This window comes from Lithobates pipiens, unplaced genomic scaffold, assembly GCF_037356315.1.
Source record: "Lithobates pipiens isolate NorthernLeopardFrog02 unplaced genomic scaffold, aLitPip1_a1.2 Scaffold_30, whole genome shotgun sequence".
Classification (NCBI taxonomy): Eukaryota; Metazoa; Chordata; class Amphibia; order Anura; family Ranidae; genus Lithobates; species Lithobates pipiens.
In genome coordinates, this window is record NW_027507791.1 from 25,364,595 (window position 1) to 25,386,164 (window position 21,570).

At 45.0% G+C, this 21,570-nt stretch overlaps 1 protein-coding gene across 1 annotated transcript in view; it reads right to left on the reverse strand.

The window, feature by feature from the left end:
- The window catches only part of VRK1 (VRK serine/threonine kinase 1), an 82,636-nt gene that overhangs the window by 32,211 nt on the left and 28,855 nt on the right, over positions 1–21,570 (reverse strand). Inside the window, exons 6-8 of the mRNA XM_077463771.1 lie at positions 20,959–21,067; positions 19,659–19,751; positions 8,845–8,977 (exon numbers count right to left, since the gene is read on the reverse strand). Of these exons, the coding sequence (XP_077319897.1) occupies positions 8,845–8,977; positions 19,659–19,751; positions 20,959–21,067 (335 nt within the window). The remainder of the gene's footprint in view (positions 1–8,844; positions 8,978–19,658; positions 19,752–20,958; positions 21,068–21,570) is intronic.

A 21,570-nucleotide genomic window follows, 5' to 3' on the forward strand; every position in this document is an offset into this window, starting at 1 on the left:
TATGATTATTTCAGATTTTTGGTGCTGAAAGCGGTACAATTATTTTGCATGGGATTCTTAGGAATAACTCACTCCACCAGGTACAATAAAGTTTGAAATGCTTTAGGGTCAACTTGACTGCTCTGAACTGCAAGATGTTGCTGGTAAGCTTGGCTTCACTAAATGGCCACGTTCCTTGAACTGATAGAAAATGGAACACTCCTCCCCAAACTGAGAGCCCATTCACACAGGGGCAACTCCTGATCCGACTTCAGGTCGCCCCTAGTCGCCTCAGGTCGGACAACATTTAAAAAGCAATGTAAGTGAATGAGAGCCGTCTTAATGCACACTACTGAAGTCGCTCCGACTTCAGAAAAGGTTCCTGTACTACTTCTATCCGACTTGTAGGCGACCGGTACCCATTGATTTCAATGGAGATCGCCTCCAAGTCAGATCTCCGTCTATACGGAGGCGACTTTGACAGAATTATCAGCTCTCAAGAGGGAACTCCACGGCAAATTTCTGAAAAAAATTTGGCGTGGGTTCCCCCTCCGAGAGCATACCAGGCCCTTAGGTCTGGTATGGATTCCAAGGGGAACCCCCTACGCCGAAAAAACGGCGCGGGGGTCCCCCCCAGATCCACACCAGACCCTTATCCGAGCACGCTACCCGGCCGGCCAGGAAAGGGGGTGGGGACGAGCGGGCGCCCCCCCCCCCCTCCTGAGCCGTACCAGGCCGCGTGCCCTCAACATGGGGGGGTGCCTTGGGGGAGGGGGGCGTGCGGCCCCCCCACCCCAAAGCACCTTGTCCCCATGTCGATGACAAGGGCCTCTTCCCGACAACCCTGGCCGTTGGTTGTCGGGGTCTGCGGGCGGGGGGCTTATCGGAATCCGGGAGCCCACTTTAATAAGGGGGCCCCCGGATACCGGCCCCCCACCCTATGTGAATGAGTATGGGGTACAATGTACCCATTCACCTGTGGAAAAAAAAGGACAAAAAAAAAACACAGGGAAAAAATATTTTATTGCACAGCTCCGGGGGTCTTCCGTCTTCGGGGGTCTTCTCGCCGGACTCCTCCGCTATCTTCTTGTAGCTCTTTTGCTAGTGGAGGAGTCCGGCTTTCTTCCTCCCCGCCGCCGGCCTCTTCTCCCGACTTCGGGGGTCTTGTCCCCCTCTTCGGGTCTTCTGTCGCCGCCGCCGCCTTCCGTTCTTCTTCTTCTTCTTCTCCAGGAGATGTTGACACGATGCTCTCTCCGGCCACAATGCCAGGGACGCGCTCCGCTGCCACTTATATAGGGACAATGGGGCGGTGTCACATGGGTTGATGTCACATGGGTTGGTCACATGGGTTGATGTCACATGGTAAGGGGGCGGGGTCACCATGTGACATCAACCCATGTGACCAACCCATGTGACATCAACCCATGTGACACCGCCCCATTGTCCCTATATAAGTGGCAGCGGAGCGCGTCCCTGGCATTGTGGCCGGAGAGAGCGTCGTGTCAACATCTCCTGGAGAAGAAGAAGAACGGAAGGCGGCGGCGGCGACAGAAGACCGGAAGAGGGGGACAAGACCCCCGAAGTCGGGAGAAGAGGCCGGCGGCGGGGAGGAAGAAAGCCGGACTCCTCCGCTAGCAAAAGAGCTACAAGAAGATAGCGGAGGAGTCCGGCGAGAAGACCCCCGAAGACGGAAGACCCCCGGAGCTGTGCAATAAAATATTTTTTCCCTGTGTTGTGTTTTTTTTTGTACTTTTTTTCCACAGGTGAATGGGTAGGGGTACATTGTACCCCATACTCATTCACATAGGGTGGGGGGCCGGTATCCGGGGGCCCCCTTATTAAAGTGGGCTCCCGGATTCCGATAAGCCCCCCGCCCGCAGACCCCGACAACCAACGGCCAGGGTTGTCGGGAAGAGGCCCTTGTCATCGACATGGGGACAAGGTGCTTTGGGGTGGGGGGGCCGCACGCCCCCCCTCCCCCAAGGCACCCCCCCATGTTGAGGGCACGCGGCCTGGTACGGCTCAGGAGGGGGGGCGCCCGCTCGTCCCCACCCCCTTTCCTGGCCGGCCGGGTAGCGTGCTCGGATAAGGGTCTGGTGTGGATCTGGGGGGGACCCCCACGCCGTTTTTTCGGCGTAGGGGGTTCCCCTTGGAATCCATACCAGACCTAAGGGCCTGGTATGCTCTCGGAGGGGGAACCCACGCCAAATTTTTTTCAGAAATTTGCCGTGGAGTTCCCCCTTGAGCTCATTCTCTGCTTGGCCTCGGCAAAAGTCGCCTGGCCTGGGGCGACTTGTAAGTCGTCCCAAGTCGCGCTTGAAGTCATCACAAGTCGTTTTGAAGTCGTCCCAAGTCGTTTACTCAAGTCGTGTCCAAGTTGCCTGACTCAAGTCGCCTACAAGTCGTGTTGCCCCTGTGTGAATGGGCTCAGAGACTTGTGTCTGTTGCGATAACTTTCCAGATATAGGAAAGGACGGACTTCTCCACTGTTAGGGTTGAGGTGATGATCCATCAAGACCGGAAGTTCCTCGTTTGGTTGGACAGACACATTGCCAAAACAAAGAGAAAGCTCCTGCTTGTCCCAGGTCTACAAGCTATTTTTCTGGAGAGTTCTTGAACGGAACTGGGTGAATAGTACTGGCTTCGAAGATGGCTACTATTACTATTAAGCCTAGACCTTGGCTGGAGAATCCCAATCTCTCAGATCAATTCTCAAGTATGTGCACTTAGATTCTATTCACACAGGGGCAACTTTGGATCCGACTTCAAGTCACGCTACATGAAAAAAAAATCAATGTAAGTGAATGGAATCGTCTTAATGCACACAACTGCAGTTGCTCCGACTTCAGAAAAGGTTCCTGTACTACTTCAATCCGACTTCTAGGTGGCATGTACCCATATATAAATAACTTGTACCCATAGAATTCAATGGAAGTCCCTCCAAGTCGGATCTCCGTCTATATTGAAGTGACTTTACTGGAAAAGCCACCTCTCCAATAAAACCCAGCATGGGTTCCCCTGCAGGGGCAAACCAGGCCCTTTTGTCTGGCATGGATTTTAAGGGGAACCTCCCCACACCGAAAAAACGGCGTGAGGGTCCCCCAAAATCCATAACAGACCCCTATCCGAGCACACAGGCCAGGAAAGGAGGTGGGGACGAGCGAGTGCCCCCCCTCCTGAACTGTACCAGGCCGCATGACCTCAACATGGGGGTGGGTGCTTTGGGGAAGGGGGGCACCCTGTTGAGGACAAGGGCCTCTTACCGACAACCCTGGCCGTTGGTTGTCAAGGTCTGCGGGCGGGGTGCTTATCAGAATCCGGGAGCCCCCTTTAATAAGGGGGCCCGAGATCCCGGCCCCCATTCTAAGTGAATGAGTATGTGGTACATAAGGGGTGACCCCACCCCTTATGACGTCAGTCCCGGGGCATGCTGGAACTGATGTCATAAGGGGTGGGGACACCGGGTGACCTCACCCGCTGACCATGCCCCATGCCTATATAACTCTTTGCGGAGCGCTCACACGGCATTACCGTGGGAGAAAGCGTCGTGTCAACATTGGAGGAAGAGAAGAGGGAAGAAGACGACGCAGAAGACTGGACCATCACTAGTAAAAGAGCAGGGAGGAGGCCGGCCACCGGGAGAAGGGGGAGGCCGAAGAATACCCCCGAAGTCCCCCCGAAACTGCCTAATAAATTACTTTAAAAACCTGTGTAGTGTGTTTGACACTTTTTTCCCCTCAGGTGAATGGGTAGGGGTACGATGTACCCAAGGGCCTGGCATGCTCTTGGAGGGGAACCCATGCCGTTTTTTTATTTAAGATTTGGCATGGAGTTCCCGCTCGAGAGCTGATTATTCAGGGATTGGCCACAATCAAAGTCGCCTGGCCTGGGGGTGATTTGGAGTCGTGTTGTAAGTCGCGCTGTGATTCATATTCAAGTCGTGTCCAAGTTGCCTCCCAAAAGGTGCTGCAAGTCGTGTTGCCCCTATGTGAATGGACTCTAAGAGAAAGAACTTTCTTTTCTGCTTGGAATGTGTCCAAATATGCCAGACAAAAGAAATGCCAGAGAGAAGAAATTGTTGACCCCATTAAAGGCCTGAAGCATCTAAATTGTCTTGAAGACATCTTATGAGGCTGCCCTGGAGCCAAGCCCTTCAGAAGAAAGTCTTGACTTAGATGCCCAGATTTATAGAGCAGGGAAAGCAGAGGCGTTAGAAACGTTCAACACTGGTAGCAAAGCATAGGTCAAATGGCAGTGCAACAAACTAGAAGTGATTGTTTACCAATGTGAATCGCAGAAAGTGCTGATGAGGTGGGTAAATGGGAACATGTAGATGGGCATCTTGGAAGTCCACAGATGCCATGTATTTCCCTCGTCTCAGAGAGGCAATTACAGAGATTGCGGATTCCATGTGAAATTTTGGAATTTGAAGGAAATTGTTGAGGGATTTCAAGTCCAGAACGAGACAAATACCACAGTTGGGCTTTGGTGCAGTGAACAGGTTGGGAGTAAACATTTTTGAACCTGTCTTGTGGTGGTAGCATGAACAACTTCCTGGGAAAAGTGGATCAGGGCATTTTAAAAATGTAACTGTCCTTGGGCAGTTCTTAGTTAATTTGAAAGAAGAAACCAGTGAGGTGTTGTACTCTTTTGAAACAGATTGCTACCACAAGTATGGGACCATCTGGGAGCCAGAGGAGGCAAATTGTAACAAACATTCCCCCACTCTTAGGAGTGGGGGGGGGGCACCCATTCGTTGTGAAGAGGGCTTTGGGGAAGGCTCGGTGGCCTTCATAGGCCAAGCCTTGCACCAAAAGAAAAGGTCTGAACTTAGTACTTAAATTTATAACCTGGTTAGAGTGGACCTCTGCATTTGAGGTACTAGGGGCTTCTGAAGATGCTTTTAGGACCTTCTACTGTGGAAGTAAAACCTTCCCACCTGTGACCACAGATAAATAAATGCATACTCGTGAGGCACCGTTTACAAGCAGTCTCAGCTGTCTAAGCTTTTAGTCAGAAGAGTCTGCACATGAGAATTGAGATTAGAGAAGTTCTGGAAGTTTGCCTCATGAAAGTCACAGCTGAGAGCAACTACTCTGTAAGAACACCAGAAGTTTGGAGTCAGGTTGGTCGCTCATTGCAAACTAGTTTAATTAGCTGCAGTTAGACATACTGCAGCAAGAGCTGGTTGCAGGGCTGGGCCTCTCAAAGCAGTGGCAGCAGGATATGGGGGAAAGGTTTACACTCCACAAGATGACTGTCTGCTTTATAATGGGGTACAGCTCCCAAGGTTTTAGAGAGGTTGCACCTATCCATGTACACTGCTTCTATGTTGGCATTAGAAGACAGTGAAGTTTTGAGGGATAAAAGGTCAATCATCTTAAGACACAAACACAAAACTGAAGACTCACAGAGTGAGGTAGGGTTATAGGCAACCATATAGATAAGGGATGAGCTGGGTTTGATCCCAACTCAGAAGAAAGCGGTCAGTGTTGGCCCAATCAGCTGAGGCTGGGGAGCACTGCTGGGGGCAGGGCTGCTGTGGACAGCACTGACCCAATATAGTCATATGGTAATATTAGGTCAGTGAGGTCACAAACATCCCTGCCCCACTGTGTACTTTAAAAGTGCGGACGGGGAGTGTCCTGGGTGCAGCAGATTGTGCTGGCACTGAGAGCTTCGTTCCAACTGTTCAGACTAAACTCAAGCTCATCCTTTCCTTACTAGAGGCCAGCTCAAGCAGTGGCGTAAAAAAATCTTGGATGGAAGAGAAAAGTAAAATATGCACACCCTCCCAAGACACTAGCTAAAAGCGGAGGCTTGGTGGTAGTAAGAGGAGTTATCCTGGGCTGGCCTACAATGTTGTGTGTGCACCAAGCACCTACCTTCACTAGCACTTATAAGTGCACCTTATACTGTCAACAATTTGTATTTTAATCAATTAAGATAATGCTGCACTAGGATTCGCCCGGCGCGTCTCTTCCTTTTTTGCCTTCCAATGATTCTGTGAGTGGCAGTATAACCCAAAAAGGTGAAAAACACCCTGTGTCCCTCACTGAAACAAAGAAAAAAAAAAAAGTCTTCCCACATAAGTCACTGCAGGATAGGACTACATTTACAGAAAATTACTAATCACATGAACTGTTTAGACTATTTATCTTCAGTCAATTAATGCCATGAAAAATAAAACTATTTTCTTCATCTGTCTGGAGACTCATTTCTAAGAATTTTAGGGATGTCACATTCATGAACGATGCCAGGGAAATTTGCATACTGTATGTAGGAGGCCTAGCAAGTTGTTTGGACAGAAATACAAATTACTTCGGCAATAACAGCACCCCCTTAGTACAGTAAATGAACAGCTGAGCCAAACACTTCAATATGATGTTTGTGAAGAACTACTTAACCAGGCTTCTGAAGTTATAAAGGGAAAGAGTCACACTTGCTCAATATTTTGAGTCTCCTTTACATTTTTTATACGTACCATTCTATGCTAATTAAAAAAATGTGGTTACTGCCTTGTTCTAGGTGGGAGCTGTGAGTTTAGCTGAGACTATTCCTCGGTACGTTACATATACACTTATGCATTACAGGCATGCAGTAAAATCTGCAGAAAATATAAGTACGTCTACTTCTACAAAGAAAAACAAGCCATATATTGGCACAGGTGAATGCATAGGTCTGGCTAGCTAAAGGTGGAGATGGAGACAAGATTGAGAATTAAATTAGGCCAAAAATATATGTATATAGAACTACTGAGTAAAATGGTTGATTAGAACTGTACTGGGTTTTTGCAGATAATCTATACCTTTATATTGTTCTTCAGATTTACATACAGACCACGCTGCCCAGTGAACATGACAAGAATTGGGACAAACACTGGCATGGGGGCTTTAGCAGTTGCAAGGACAGCATTTTTAAAGCAACCGTGATGAGGAAAAAAAACAAAACAAAAAAAACACCAATTTTAACCTCTTAGTGAACGCCCCACCCACATATACTGCGGCCACTCTGTGCCAGATCACATACCTAGTACAGGATCTGAAATGTCCAGGTCTGGGGTGAGTGCGCCGCCAGCAACCTGCTCTTTTTGCAATTGGGCACAGCCGGAGCCAATCAGCGGGTCTGGTGGACACCATGTCTCCCGGGACTGTTGATCGCTCAGAAGAAAGGCACAATGGCGGTCTGCCTATGTAAACAAGGGAGACCGCCATTCTGTGAAAGGGTAATGTACTGATCCAGGAAGACAGATCTTTACTAACTGGGGGGGAGGTGATTTGACAGGGGGAAGGTAAACACTCCCAGGGAACACAGTTCACCCTTTAATCATGTTAACCCCTTACCAGCCAGTATTAGTACAGTGACGGTGCATATTTTTTAGCACTGATCACTGTATTAGCACTACTGGTCCCCAAAAAATGTCAGGGGGGTCAGATTTTTCCGTCGCAATCCCACTATAAAAGTCGCTGATCGCCGCTATTACTAGTATAATAAAAGTTTAGACACTAACTTTTGCGCAAGCCAATCAATATACGAATATTGAATTTTTTTTTTTACCAAAAACATGTAGCAGAATACATACTGGCCTAAATTGATGAAATAATCTGCAGAAAGTTAAAAATGTTTTTTTTCTCAAACTGGTCTGCCTTTTTAGTATTAAGCTCAAAAAATAAAACACAAAAAGGTGAACATATACTGCCGAAAGAAAACCATTTGTGGGGGGGGGGAATGGACATAAAATGTTATCTGGGTTCAGCGTAGCTCGACCACGCAAGTGTTAAATTACCACACTGCTGTATTGCCAAAATTGGCCCGTGGGGGGGGGTAGGGCGGGTGGCTAAACCTTCCCGAGCTGAAGTGGTCAAAAAGTCAATTTTTAACATCCAGCACACCTCCAAGCGTAGAGGAGAGTGTTTGGCCAGTGTAGCTCTTCAAGAGAGTGAAGACCAAAGTTGTTACCTATTAGACTGTTAATTATTTTACCTTCTTATTTTGGCAGCAGTCGCTTTAAAAATTTTAACAAGAAAAAAAAAAAACACTATAGTGAAAAATAAATATTGTTTTCTTATGACTGAACTAAACTAAACTGCTGTCAGGAGTCTTTACAATGGTCTCCTTTTCTTCACATGGTTCGATTCATATTTAAAATAAATGTAGCTGAGCAGTTTAGAGTACTCCTGATGGATGCATTTTCAGGATGAGGTCAGTAATAACAGTGCAAACATTTCTTGCGTAACAGATTTTACATATAGGAAAGAAAAAGCCCAAGTGCCACACATCCAGCAAAGCCCAACAGTGTTAAGTAAAAGCAGCCCCAGGCCGTGCTCCCAATGCATTTTGCTCCATCCACAAGGTTTGGTCATGGAGGAAAGGAGACACTGTAGAGCTTTGCTGGATGAGCAGCACTTGGGATCTTCCCTTCCTGTATGTTACACAATGGGGGTTATTTACTAAAGGCAAATCCGCTTTGCACTACAAGTGCAAACTACAAGTGTAAAGTGCACTTGGAAGTGCAGTCGCTGTAGATCCGAGGGGGACATGCAAGGAAAATATAAAACAGCATTTTAGCTTGCACATAGTTGGATGATAAAATCAGCAGCGCTTTCCCTCATTTCAGATCTACCCCTCAGATTTACAGTGACTGCACTTTCAGTGCAATTAAGTGCAGTTTGCACTTGTAGTGCAAAGTGGATGTGCCTTTCGTAAATCTCCATTGAGCGGAGACAAGCTCTCCCCTCAGCCTGCACCCTTTAGCGAGAGTCACGGGACCTGGGCAGACAAGGAGCAGCACCCTTACATTATAGCTTTAGTTCAGTTTTACTTTACAGTTACACCAGAGATAAAGGACACATAAAACATACTTACTGACTCCTTTGTGAGCATCAACACTTGTAAATTCTATTGTACCATTGTGACACCTCCTAGGATCCTCTTTATACTCCTTGTGAACACCATCTGGGCTGTATCTATAGGCAAGGCCATAATCCACCAAGAACACCTACAAAGATCAGGCATGGTTTTTGATTTATGCAACATTTATGCAACATTTGACACCAGAAAGAGGAAGAGCATAATTAAAAAAAAATCAAAAATAAAAATGCTTGTAGGCGATACAGGTAATTAGTTCCTTCATAAGAGTAATCATAAGATTCTTATTGCTGGGTTTCTTCTTTTTTTTTTTAAATGTCTAAATTTGATTTGGATGATAGAAGCATTGGAAAACCTCAGGTCTTATATAAAATCAAATGAATTAAGATTTGCCCATATGACATATTTCACAAGCGCTGAATACGAATACAACATTTATCCTAATACTTTAAAGTGATGCTAAAATTACAGTTTTTTTCTCCTGTTAAAAACAAATTTGTTATACCTTACCTGCTCTGTGCAGTGGTTTTGCATTGAGCAGCCTGGATCCTCCTTTTCGAAGGCCATTTTGAGGGAGGAGAGATAGGATAGATTGTCCACAGGGAAGGGCAGTAGGTGACCGGTATAGAATAGCGGTTTGTTAGCCAGTCTCTGTGTAGTGTGGGCTATGTGGATTGTTGCTTGTCCTCCTCGGATCCCTCTTAGGTGCTCCAGGCCCCACCCCCCTGTTGAGTGCCCCCACAGCAAGCAGCCTGCTATGGGGGCACCTAAGTAAAAGCTCCCTGTGTACATTCAGCTGCGGTCTGGTCCCTGACAGCAGAGTCTCTTGTGCATCATCGCTGGGGAGATGGGGCTCAGGTAAGCATTAGGGGGGGGGGGCTGCTGCACACAGAAGGCTTTTTATCTTAATGCAGAATGCAAAAAAATTCTGGGGGAGGATTTTAATTGCCAAGGTTTGAAGGATAACTCCACTTTCATGGAGAAAAAATAAATTGCAAATAAAGAAGAACACTGTAGCGTATACAATTGTGACACAAGTAATTTTGTAATTATTATCAAAAATTACCTCTCCAATCAGCCGCTCTGTAAGGCCCCTTTCACACTGGGGCGGTGCAGGCGTCGGCGGTAAAGCGCCGCTTTTTTTAGCAGCATTTTAGTGGCGGTCTGCGGCCGTTAGCGGGGCGGTTTTAACCACCCCCGCTAGCGGCCGAAAAAGGGTTATAGCCGCACTGCCCCATTGATTTCAATGGGTAGGAGCGGTTTAGGAACGATGAATACACCGCTTCAAAGATGTGGCTAGCAGGACTTTTTTCAATGTCCTGCTAGCGCACCGCTCCAGTGTGAAAGCCGGAGGGGCCGTTTTTTTCAGGCGCTATTTTTAGCGCTGTAGCACCTGAAAACCGCCCAGTGTGAAAGGGGCCTAATTTTCTAAAAATGCAATATGGCTAACTGAAAAGTGTTCTGTACACAGAATGTATAAAGAACGCCCCAAAAAAAATTTACTGCTTGTGTGATCGACTCACTGATTTTCCCAGAAGTCTGCACTATGATACAAGTCAGATTTCAGGCATCCCCTGCAACAGAAATTTAATTTTTGGTGAGATACTTCCAAAAGGAAATCACGGCTGAAGGGATGCAGACCCAGCAGCTTTTCTTGTTAGAGTCCTGCAGGTGCAAATGAGTCCCATTCGACTCACTTCCCCACATGGATACTGCTAAACAGATTTCATCTGAACAGAAAGGTAGGAATCTGCAACAAACTGTTAAAATTCTTGCAATGTACAGAGATCACCCAGAGGGGAATGTTTTTTTCTCAACAAAAGTGGAGTTTACTATAAAAAAATTTCCATTAACCTAACCGGTTCCCGCTGATGTACGCCGGCAGAATGGCACAGCTGGGTAAATGGGCGTACCTGTACGTCCCTCTAAATTTGCCACCATGCCATTGCGTGCAAGTCAGGTCACAGGTCCGGCGGACTCGATCGCAACAGGGATACCCGCGATTGCTTCACGGAGATAGAAGAATGGGGAAATGCTAATGTAAACAAGCATCTCCCCGTTCTGCCTAGTGACAGTCTCACTGATCCCTGCTCCCTGTGAGCGGGAGCAGAGATCAGTGACGTGTCACACATAGTCACGCCCCCCCCCCCAGTTACAAACAGTCCCCAGGACCCTTACATTGCCCCCTAGTGGTTAACCCCTTCAATGCCAGTGTCACTTACACAGGAATCAGTGCATTTGTATAGCTCCGATTGCCAAAAATGTCCGATGTCTCAGTCGTAATGTCGCAGTCATGATAAATCGCTGATCGCCGCCATTACCAGTTAAAAAAAAAAAAAAAAAAGCCATAAAACTATCCCCTATTTTGTAGATGCCATAACTTTTGCACAAACCAATCAAGAAACGCTTATTGCAATTTTTTTTTACCAAAAATATGTAGAAGAATACGTATCGACCTATACGGAGGGGAAAAATTTTTTTTTATATATTTTTGGGAGATAATTATACCAAAATGTAAAAAATAAATGTGTTTTTTCAAAATTGTCGCTTTTTTGTTTATAGCGCAAAAAATAAAATCCGCAGAGGTGATCAAACACCACCAAAAGAAAGCTTTATTTGTGGTGAAAAAAGGACATACATTTTGTTTGGGAGCCATGAAGCACGCCCGCTCAATTGTCAGTGAAAGCGACGCAGTGCCGAAATCTCAGAAAGTGCTCTGGTCAGGAAGGGGGTAAAATCTACTGAAGTGGTTAAGAGAAAAAAAAAATTCCCTATGTGATGCTTTTATTGGCAACAGATTCTCTTTTCTTTAGCGAGACATCAGGGGGCTAAAAGACCTTGATGTTTTAGTTGTCCGCCACTGAAGTTAATGTAGCACAGATTCACACTCCATTAGCTTCTTCCCCGGCCACACTGGCTAGCAAAAGCGACACCAGGATCTGGAAGTGACCTTTTACACATCACTTCAGGGTCAATAGCAAAAGGGGGAGAAGCAACATTTATTGGGGTGTGTGGAAGTGATCCAATGGCTGCATAGCTGTCAGATCGCCACCGTGAGTTGTCAGTCTTGTTGTCAGAAAGTATAGGGTACCGAAGTTGTCGCTGTCTCACAATTTTATAAGGGATGCCGTTCTTGCATGCAATTTTAAGAGTTACAGCAATACTATACAGCAAAACAAATTTGTGTCTCACCTCAAAAGTGATAATGTGAGTAAAAGTGTTGAAAAACATAACTACTCCTGTAATCATCCAAACTTGTGCTTCACCTGTGCAGTCATGTAACCTAAGCCACAGCATTAGTCACATGGTCACTAGTAAAGCGAGTCAGTAGAACGATTGTTTCATTCAGACAGCCAATCTGCCAGAACAATGACTCTTCCTATTCCCACAATGGCATAGGCCACATGATCTATGACAGGGATCCTCAAACTACGGCCCTCCAGCTGTTGCGAAACGACACATCCCATGAGGCATTGTAAAACTCTGACATTCACAGACATGGCTAGGCATGATGGGAATTGTAGTTCCCGAACAACTGGAGGACCGTAGTTTGAAGACCCATGATCTATGATAATGAGACACAAGCAAATTTCTAGGTCTTTTTTTGGTCTTTTTCCCCCCCCCCACCCCCCACTATATGCTTTTTGCCTTTTTTATATAAAAATAAAATTTTCTTTTTAATTTTAGACTACAAACATTTGCTTAACACTTTTCAGCCACAATATTTTTTTTAAATGTGTAATACATACACACATAAAAAGGTTACTTCCTTGCAATATGGCAGCCGCTGAACTCTGTAAGGCAAACCCCAATTACATCAGAACAGAGGGGTTAGACTGCAATAAAATCATCTTCTTATACAGGACCGTTACAATGCATATAGCTCAGAGAGAGAGGATCTCATTTTTGTTCATCAAAAAAAATATGTTGCGTGCAATATGACAGAACTATGAACTTTCTGCAAAGCCATTCTTCATTTCTAGCAGCTCATCACACTGGATATAAAGGCCTTTCTCCTTGCAGCTGAAGAGCCGTTAATATGTAGCCCCCGCTGTGCTGATATCTGGCCTCATGCCCTTCATCAGGGACCCGAGCATTTATATGCGTTAAAAAAAAAAAATAATAAAAAATAAAAAAAACACACACAAAATGCTTTTATTTCAGGGAACCTAGCACTCCTGTAAAGTGACAGATGCAAAGCTGAACCCTGGGTGAAACTTTCCAGTGCTGGTAGCAGGTGACAACCTCAAGTGATGTTAACAGCCAAGTGTGTCTTTTGCCCTCAGTGAAAAAGCTGTGTCAATACGGTGAGGTTATCACATAGGTAAACACTGCGGCATTAATTGGCAGTATCGCCGCACACTTGTGATAATGCTAGAAATACTTTTTATTTTTATGTTACTGTAGCTGAAAGCTGAAGTCAAGGCACTAGATAGAACAGTTTGTTCGATAAATCAACAGTACTTCAATCAAAAGCTCAGTCATACAAATAAAATTTCATATAGACACACACCATATTCCCAAAAGTATTGGGATGCCTGAACTTTAATGACGTCGCCAGTCTTAGTCTGTAGGGTTCAATATTGAGGTGCCCCATACTTTGCAGCTATAACAGCTTCAACTCTTCTGGGAAGGCCGTCCACAAGGTTTAGGAGTGTGTCTATGAGAATGTTTGACCATTCTTCCAGAAGCGCATTTGTGAGATCAGGCACGGATGTTGGATGAGAAGGCCTGGCTCGCAGTCTCTGCTCCAATTCATCCCAAAGGTGTTCTAATCCGGTTTGGGTCAGGACTCTGCGCAGGCCAGTCAGGTTCCTTCACACCAAACTCACTCCTCCATGTTATGGACCTTGCTTAGTGCACTGGTCCAAATCATTTGGTGGGGGGGGGGGGGGGGGGGGGGGGGGGGGGGATTATGACGTGGGGTTGTTTTTCAGGGGTTGGGCTTGGCCCCTTATTTCCAGTGAAGGGAACTCTTAAAAGGTGTTCCAGCCAATACATTTTTAAGTCAGCAGCTACAAACACTGTAGCTGCTGACTTTTAATAAGAACACTTACCTGTCCAACTATCCCGTGATGTCGGCCGCCCCGTTCATTGGATTGGCTGCCGTTGCCTCCATACTAACAAAGGGAAACAGGCAGTGGAGCCTTGCAGCTTCACTGCCCGTTTCCTACTGCGCATGCGCAAGGCGCTTTGTGAATGGCCCCATTGTTTTCTGAGACACATACACATCCCAGAAGGCAACGGGGCCACTCACCGAAGAGGAGGAAGCTCTGCGGAATAGGAAGAGGCAGATTAGGAAGACAGCCTAGCAACAGCGTTTCAGGTAAGTGAAAACATTTTTTTTTTTATTAATGCGTTTTTTGTGGTGGCCCTCCACTTTAAGGCGTCAGCATACCAAAACATTTTGGACAATTTTGTGTTCCCAACTTTGTGGGAACAATTTGGGGACGGCCCCTTCCTGTTCCAACATGACTGCACACCAGTGTACAAAGCAAGGTCCATAAAGACATGGATGAGCGAGTTTGGGGTGGAGGAACTTGACTGGCCTCCAGAGTCCTGACCTCAACCCAATAGAACACCTTTGGGATGAATTAGTGGAGACTGCGAGCCAGGTCTTCTCATCCAACATCAGTGCCTGACCTCACAAATACGCTTCTAGAAAAATGGTTAAATATTTCTATAGACACACGCCTAAACCTTGTGGACGGCCTTCCCCAGAAGAGTTGAAGCTGTTATAGCTGCAAATGGTGGTCCAAATCAATATTGAACCGTACGGACTAAGACTGGGATGCCATTAAAGTTAATGTGTGTGTATGTATATATACAGACAGACAGAGAGGCAGGTGTCCCAATACTTTTAGTAAATATATACACACACATATAGTTCTAAATTTAAATTGTCTTCTCCTGCAGCCTATGAGGTGGGATGGTTAATAAGTTTCAAGTAGTAATGTTGGTCACATGACACTGCCAAGAGAATTACCCATAAAAAACACTGAACAGGAATGACAAAGGGAGGTTTTTTTTATTTTTTAACTGTACAAATTACCCTCTACGGCCCAGTTCACATCTAGCAATTCGGGGTTGCAGGTGGAATCGCCACAATTCTGCCTGCGATTCCAAATTTCACAGCAATGCTGGCAAAAACACAGCACACATTTTTGTGTGCCAGTTATTTTTAATTGCACCTAAATCGTGGCTAGCTGCATCGTGTGAAGCTTATTGCCCAAAAATGGAGCAGGAGCTTTTTTTGGGGAGACAAGGTACGAACGATGCATTTTGCTGCCATTTAATATTGCACAAACGCGTTGTTCTGCATTTTGCCAGCAATGCAGTGAGATTTGGAATCAGGTAGAATCACAGTGATGCCTGCGATACCCAAATCGCTAGATGTGAATGGGGCCTAAAGGCAAAAGGCACCATTGTCACTGCAGTAGTGCACGACCTGGGCCATGGTGGAACCATCATGTGGCCAAACCACTACAGGAACAAAGATGGAGACTTGTCGTTGGATAAGGAAAGCTGGATGCAAGAGATAAGGGTCTTCTACTTTCATGCATAAGCTACAACTTCTTTTAAGGCTCGGTTCACACCTATGCAGTTTGCGTTTGATCGTTCCTGCAGGGCTTCTTGCACACTCGATTTTACCGCGATTTGTTTTGCCTCTTTTTTTTTGGCCAATTTGTTGTCCGAGATTTTAAAAAAAAATGCAAATCACAGTGAAAACTACATGCTTTTCTGCAGCATCTCCAGTGAAGCATTTTGAACCAAAAAAGCACCGATTTGCCTTTAAAAAAAAAAAAAAAAACACGCTGTGGCTGAAAAAAGCAAAGATTTGAAGCGTCTCTTTGGAAACATTGTTAACCACTTCAGACCCGGAAGGATTCACCTCCTTCCTGACCAGAGCACTTTTTGCGATTTGGCACTGCGTTGCTTTAACTGACAATTGTGCGGTCATGCGATGTACCCAATCAAAATTGACGTCTTTTTATTCCTACAAAATAAAACTCTTTTGGTGGTATTTGATCACCTCTGCGGTTTTTATTTTTTGCGCTATAAACCAAAAAAAACTAATTTTTATCTTTTTACTATAGCATCCCCCCAAAAAATATATAAAAACGTTTTTTTTGCTCAGTTTAGGCCGATACGTATTCTTCGACTTTTTTTTTTTTTACCAAAAATATCGCAATAAGGTAGCTATAGTTATAGCATCTACAAAATAGGGGATAGATTTATGGCATTTTTCTTACATTTTTTTTTTTTTTTTACTAGTAATGGCGGGGATCAGTGATTTTTATCGTGACTGCGAAATTATGGCGGACACATCGGACAATTCTGACACATTTTTGGGACCATTGTCATTTATACAGCAATGCTATAAAATTGCATTGATTATTGTAAAAATGTCACTGGCAGTGAAGGGGTTAACCATAAAGATGAGCCGACACCCCCCCAGTTCGGTTCGCACCAGAACCTGCTAACAGACCAAAACTTCGTGTGAACTTTAGAACCCTATTAAAGTCTATGGAACGCGAACGTTCAAAATCTAAAGTGCTAATTTTAAAGGCTAATTTGCAAGTTACTGTCCTAAAAAGTGTTTGGGGACCCGGGTCCTGCCGGCAGTTTTTTCGGGAGCAGCGATTTTAATAATGATTAAAGTGAAACAATAAAAGTGTAATATTCCTTTAAATTTCGTAAGGGGGGGGGTCTATAGTATGCCTGTGAAGGGGCGCATGTTTCCTGTGCTAAGAACTGTCCCTGCACAAAGTGTAATTTCTGCAGGAAAAAAAAAAAGTCATTTAAAATCACTCGCGGATATAATGAATTGTCAGCTCCCCATAATACAGAGAACACTCATTGAAAGTCATTTATTTTAAAAAAAATTCAATTACCAGGCCCTTCAGGGAACCCCACGTCAAATTTAAAAAAAGATTGGTTTGAATCCATACCAGACCCTTTATCTGAGCACGCAACCTGGTAGGCCACAGGAAAAGAGGGGGGAGAGCGCACCCCCCCCCCTTCCTGAACCGTACCAGGCCACATGCCCTCAACATTGGGAGGATGCTTTGGGGTCGATGGGGACAAGGGCCTCATCCCCACAACCCTGGCCGGTGGTTGTGGGGATTTGCGGGCGGGGGGCTTATCAGAATCTGGAAGCCCCCTTTAAGAAAGGGGATCCCCAGATCCTGGCCCACCCCCTGTTTGAAATGGTAAGGGTTTTTACCCCTAACATTTCACAAAGAAAGTGTAAAAAATAGTTAAACACTTCGCGCCGAGGCCAATTCTGACATTTCTCTCCTACGTGTAAAATTCCTAATTTTTTTGCTAGAAAATTACATAGAACCCCCCAAACATTATATATGTTTTTTTAGCAAAGACCCTAGAGAATACAATAGCGGTCGTTGCAACTTTTTTGTCTCGCACGGTATTCGCGCAGCAATTTTTCGAACATGCTAAAAAAAAAAAAACAGTAAAGTTAGCCCAATTTTTTTGCATAATGTGAAAGAGGAGGATACGCCGAGTAAATAGATACCCAACATGTCACGCTTCAAAAGTGCACGCGCTCGTGGAATGGCGCCAAACGTTGGTATTTAAAAATCCCCATAGGCGACGCATTACATTTTTTTTACTGGTTACATGTTTTGGGTTACAGAGGAAGTCTAGAGCTGGAATTATTGCTTTCGCTCTAACGTTCGTGGTGATACCTCACATGTGTGGTTTGAACACCGTTTTCATATGTGGGCGGGACTTACGGGGACAGGGGCGCTTTACATTTTATTTTTTTATTGTTAATTTTATTTTTAATTTTTTAATTTGACACTTAAAAAAAATAAAAAAAAATTGATGACTTTTATTCCTATTACAAGGAATGTAAACATCCCTTGTAATATGAATATGGCATGATCGGACCTATTTACAGTAAGTCAATAGGACCCCATATCTCACCTCTAGGCTGGGAAGGATAAAAAAAAAAAAAAAAAAAAAACGATCCTGGCTTCCTGGCCAAATCGGCGCCGTTAATTTGAATAGAGAGGCTGGGCGTGACGTCATAACATCGCGCCCGGCCTCCGAACGATCAGAGACTCCAGGGACGATCTGGTCTGCTGGAAATCTCTATGGTAACTTGCAGGGGCCGGCGGATCCTGTGACTGACTCACCGATGGAAGCGGTGAGTTGGTACAAGCACCGGAGGGAGGCGGGAGCGTCCCCTCCCGCAAGAGCGATCAAGTGGCGGAACAGCCGCTATGATCGTTCTTATGGTGCAGGGAATCACCGGATGAAAATGCCGATATATGAATGATGTCTGTGGCCTCAGGCATCATTCAGATATAACCACCGAAAGCCCATGACATCAATAGACGTAGTATGGGCGCCAAGTGGTTAAATAAGACAAACACAATTTTGAAAAAGTCCTTTATTAAAAATAAAAAAAATATTCCAGCAGTGGTAATCCACTCTTGCTATCCAGCGACAGATGATCATCTCTCCGGGGTCCAGCGATGGCTGATCTGATCCAGCGACGGGTGATCTCTCGGTCCAGCGCATCGCAGTCCATCCATACATTCTCTGTCTCCACTGTCGGAGACACTGCGGGATCCCAGCGGCCATGATCAGGACAGCAAGAGTGGATTACCACTGCTGGAATTTTTTTTTTTTTTTTAATAAAGGACTTTTTCAAAAGTGTGTTTGTCTTATTTAACTATTTTTTTTTACACTTTCTTTGAAATGGTAGGGGTACTTTTGTACCCCGTTACCATTTCAAACGGGGGGGGCAGGATCTGGGGGTCCCCTTGTTAAAGGGGACTTCCAGATTCTGATTGAATTTGGGGGAACCCCACGCTTTATGACTTTCAACGAGTGTTCTCTGTAGTACTGGAGCAGACAATTCATTATAGCCGCGAGTGATTTTAAATGACACTTTGTGCAGGGAGTTTTAAGCATGGGAAAAATGCGCCCCTTTACAGGCATACTATAGACACCACCCCCCCCCCCGGGTACGAAATTTAAAGGAATATTACATTTTTATCGTTTCACTTTAATCATTATTAAAATCACTGCTCCCGAAAAAACTGCAGTTTTTAAAACTTTTTTTTGCATTGATCCATGTCCCTTGGGGTAGGACCCGGGTCCCCAAACACTTTTTAGGACAGTAACTTGCATATTAGCCTTTAAAATTAGCACTTTAGATTTCTCCCATAGACTTGTACAGGGTGTTGCGGCTTTTCGAATTTGCTGCGAACACCCCAAATTGTTCACTGTTCGCTGAACAGGCAATGTTCGAGTCGAACATGAGTTCGACTGAAACACGAAGCTCATCCCTAGTTAACCACTAGGGGGCGGGGTGTGTCCTGGGGCGCGTTTATAACTGTCTGGGGAATGGGCTAGCAGTGACATGACAATGATTGCTGCTCCCGATGACAGGGAGCAGACGATCAGTGTCCTGTCACTAGGCAGAACGGGGGAGATGCTGTGTTCACATCGGCACCGTGACACGATCACGGGTATCCCCGCAGACAGAGTTCGCGGGTCCCGCGAGCACGGAGCTCGCGGCAGGCGTGCACGACGAGAAATTCAAAGTAATGTACAGGTAGGTTACTTTGCCCAGCCATGCCATTATGCCAACGTATATATACAGGCGGCAGTCAGCAAGCGGTTAAATGAACCGTAGTGCATTTCTACAAAAAGCACCAGAAAACACATAGGTGCAAGCCGGGCCTAATTCACAAAACATTAAAGAGAGAAGGTGACACATCATGCTACTACAGATAAATGACACTTCACTTTTGATAACCGTTATCTTTATATACCTGATTCGGATATTCGTAATGAAGGAGAAGATTGGAAGCTTTGATATCTCCATGTACATATTCATGTTCATGTATATACTCCAGAATGTCAATCTACAAAACATGAAAGTAAAAACAGAATTGATTTGTCTAGGCAGCTGTAAGTGCAAAATGGTATTAGTCTAAAGACACAGGCAAGAAATAAAATTAGTGAAGTACTACTATTAGTAGTAATATAAAAACTCACTGGCCACTTTATTAGGTACACCTGGCTAGTACCCAATTGGACCCCGTTTTGCCTTCAGAACTGCCTTCATTCTTCATGGCATAGATTCAACAAGGTGTTGGAAACAGAGATTTTGGCCCATAGCGACATGATAGCATCATGCAGTAGCTGCAGATTTGTCAGTTGCACATCCATTATGTGAATCTCCCGTTCCACCACATCCCAAAGGTGCTTGATTAGAGGAGATCTGGTAACTGTGGAGGCCATTGGAGTACAGTGACCTCATTGTCATGTTCAAGAAACCAGTTTTTGAGACGATTTGAGCTTTGTGAAGCTCAATAGCCTATCTGCTTCAAGTTCTCGATGTATTGTGCTTTCAGAGATGGTATTCTGCATACCAAGGCACTTTTGCCCACACAACTGTGGAATATCACTGGATATTTTCTTTTTGTCGGAACATGCTCTGTAAACCCGAGAGATGGTTGTGCGTGAAAATCCCAGTAGATCAGCATTTTTTGAAATACTCAGACCAGTCCGTCTGGCACCAACAACCATGTCACGTTCAAAGTCACTTAAATCCCCTTTCTGATGCTCGGTTTGAACTTCAGCAAGTTAAATACATCGAGTTGCTGCCATGTGATTGGCCGTTTAGCAATGTGTGTTACCAAGCAATTGAACATATGTACAAAATAATGTGGCCAGTAAAAGTATATTGTTTATATACAAATTCATGTTCAACTTAGAAACAAATTCTATTAGTGCTCATCCATTTCTATACAGTTTCCCATACCTGCAGTTTTTCTGGAAACCCGACAGCCAAATCATGGTTTCCAACAGAAGTCGGCAAACTAAAATGTCACATGGCAGTCTCGAGACTATAGGGCCCAAGTGTGGATACTGGTATCTACAGGTACTTTGTTTTTAATATCTTTATTAAAGATCGGTGGATACCATTGGAAAATAAAATATCAGGCAGTGATGACAGGAGAGTCTGAAATATATATAACCTTTTCAATAGGAATTGTGAGGTGAAGGTTTGTGCATTTCTGTGAAAATGGCTTAACAATTGCAGTAACATTGAATTAAATAACTAACCAATCTTAACCCCAGCTGCAATACAGTCTTGTGAGGGAACTGTTTCCCAGTATCCTCATAAATCTTCTGTAAATCCTTCCCAAATCGATCCATCACCATGAACCTATAACTGCAAGTAAGAAGCAGAAATAAGTTATTTTCTGAATGCATCTTAAAACAATAAAACATTTCACCCAATAAAGAAGTATAAAGCAGGGACTTCAAGTGGTTGTAAACCCTTACAACACACTTTGACCTACAGGTAAGCCTAGATTAAGGCTTACCTGTAGGTCCAAGAAATATCTCCTAAACCTATACGGTTTAGGAGATATTTGCCCAAAGACAGGCACCGCAGGCGCACTGAGCGCGGCATCGTCAACGATGAAGATGCTGCCCGTGTCGGCTCCCATGCGCGGGAGTGTCGTCATTGCGGCTTCGCCAAATGACAGCGGCGGAGCGGCGAGACCCACCGAGAAGATGGATGCGCCGGACTACAGGGGACAGCGGTGACATCGCTGGCTCCTGTGTCGGGTAAGTGACACATAATGGACTACTATGCGATGCGATGCATAGTAGTCCATTATGCTTTGCCTTTGCAGGGAATGAAAGAGGAAGTAAACTTATCAGGGTTTA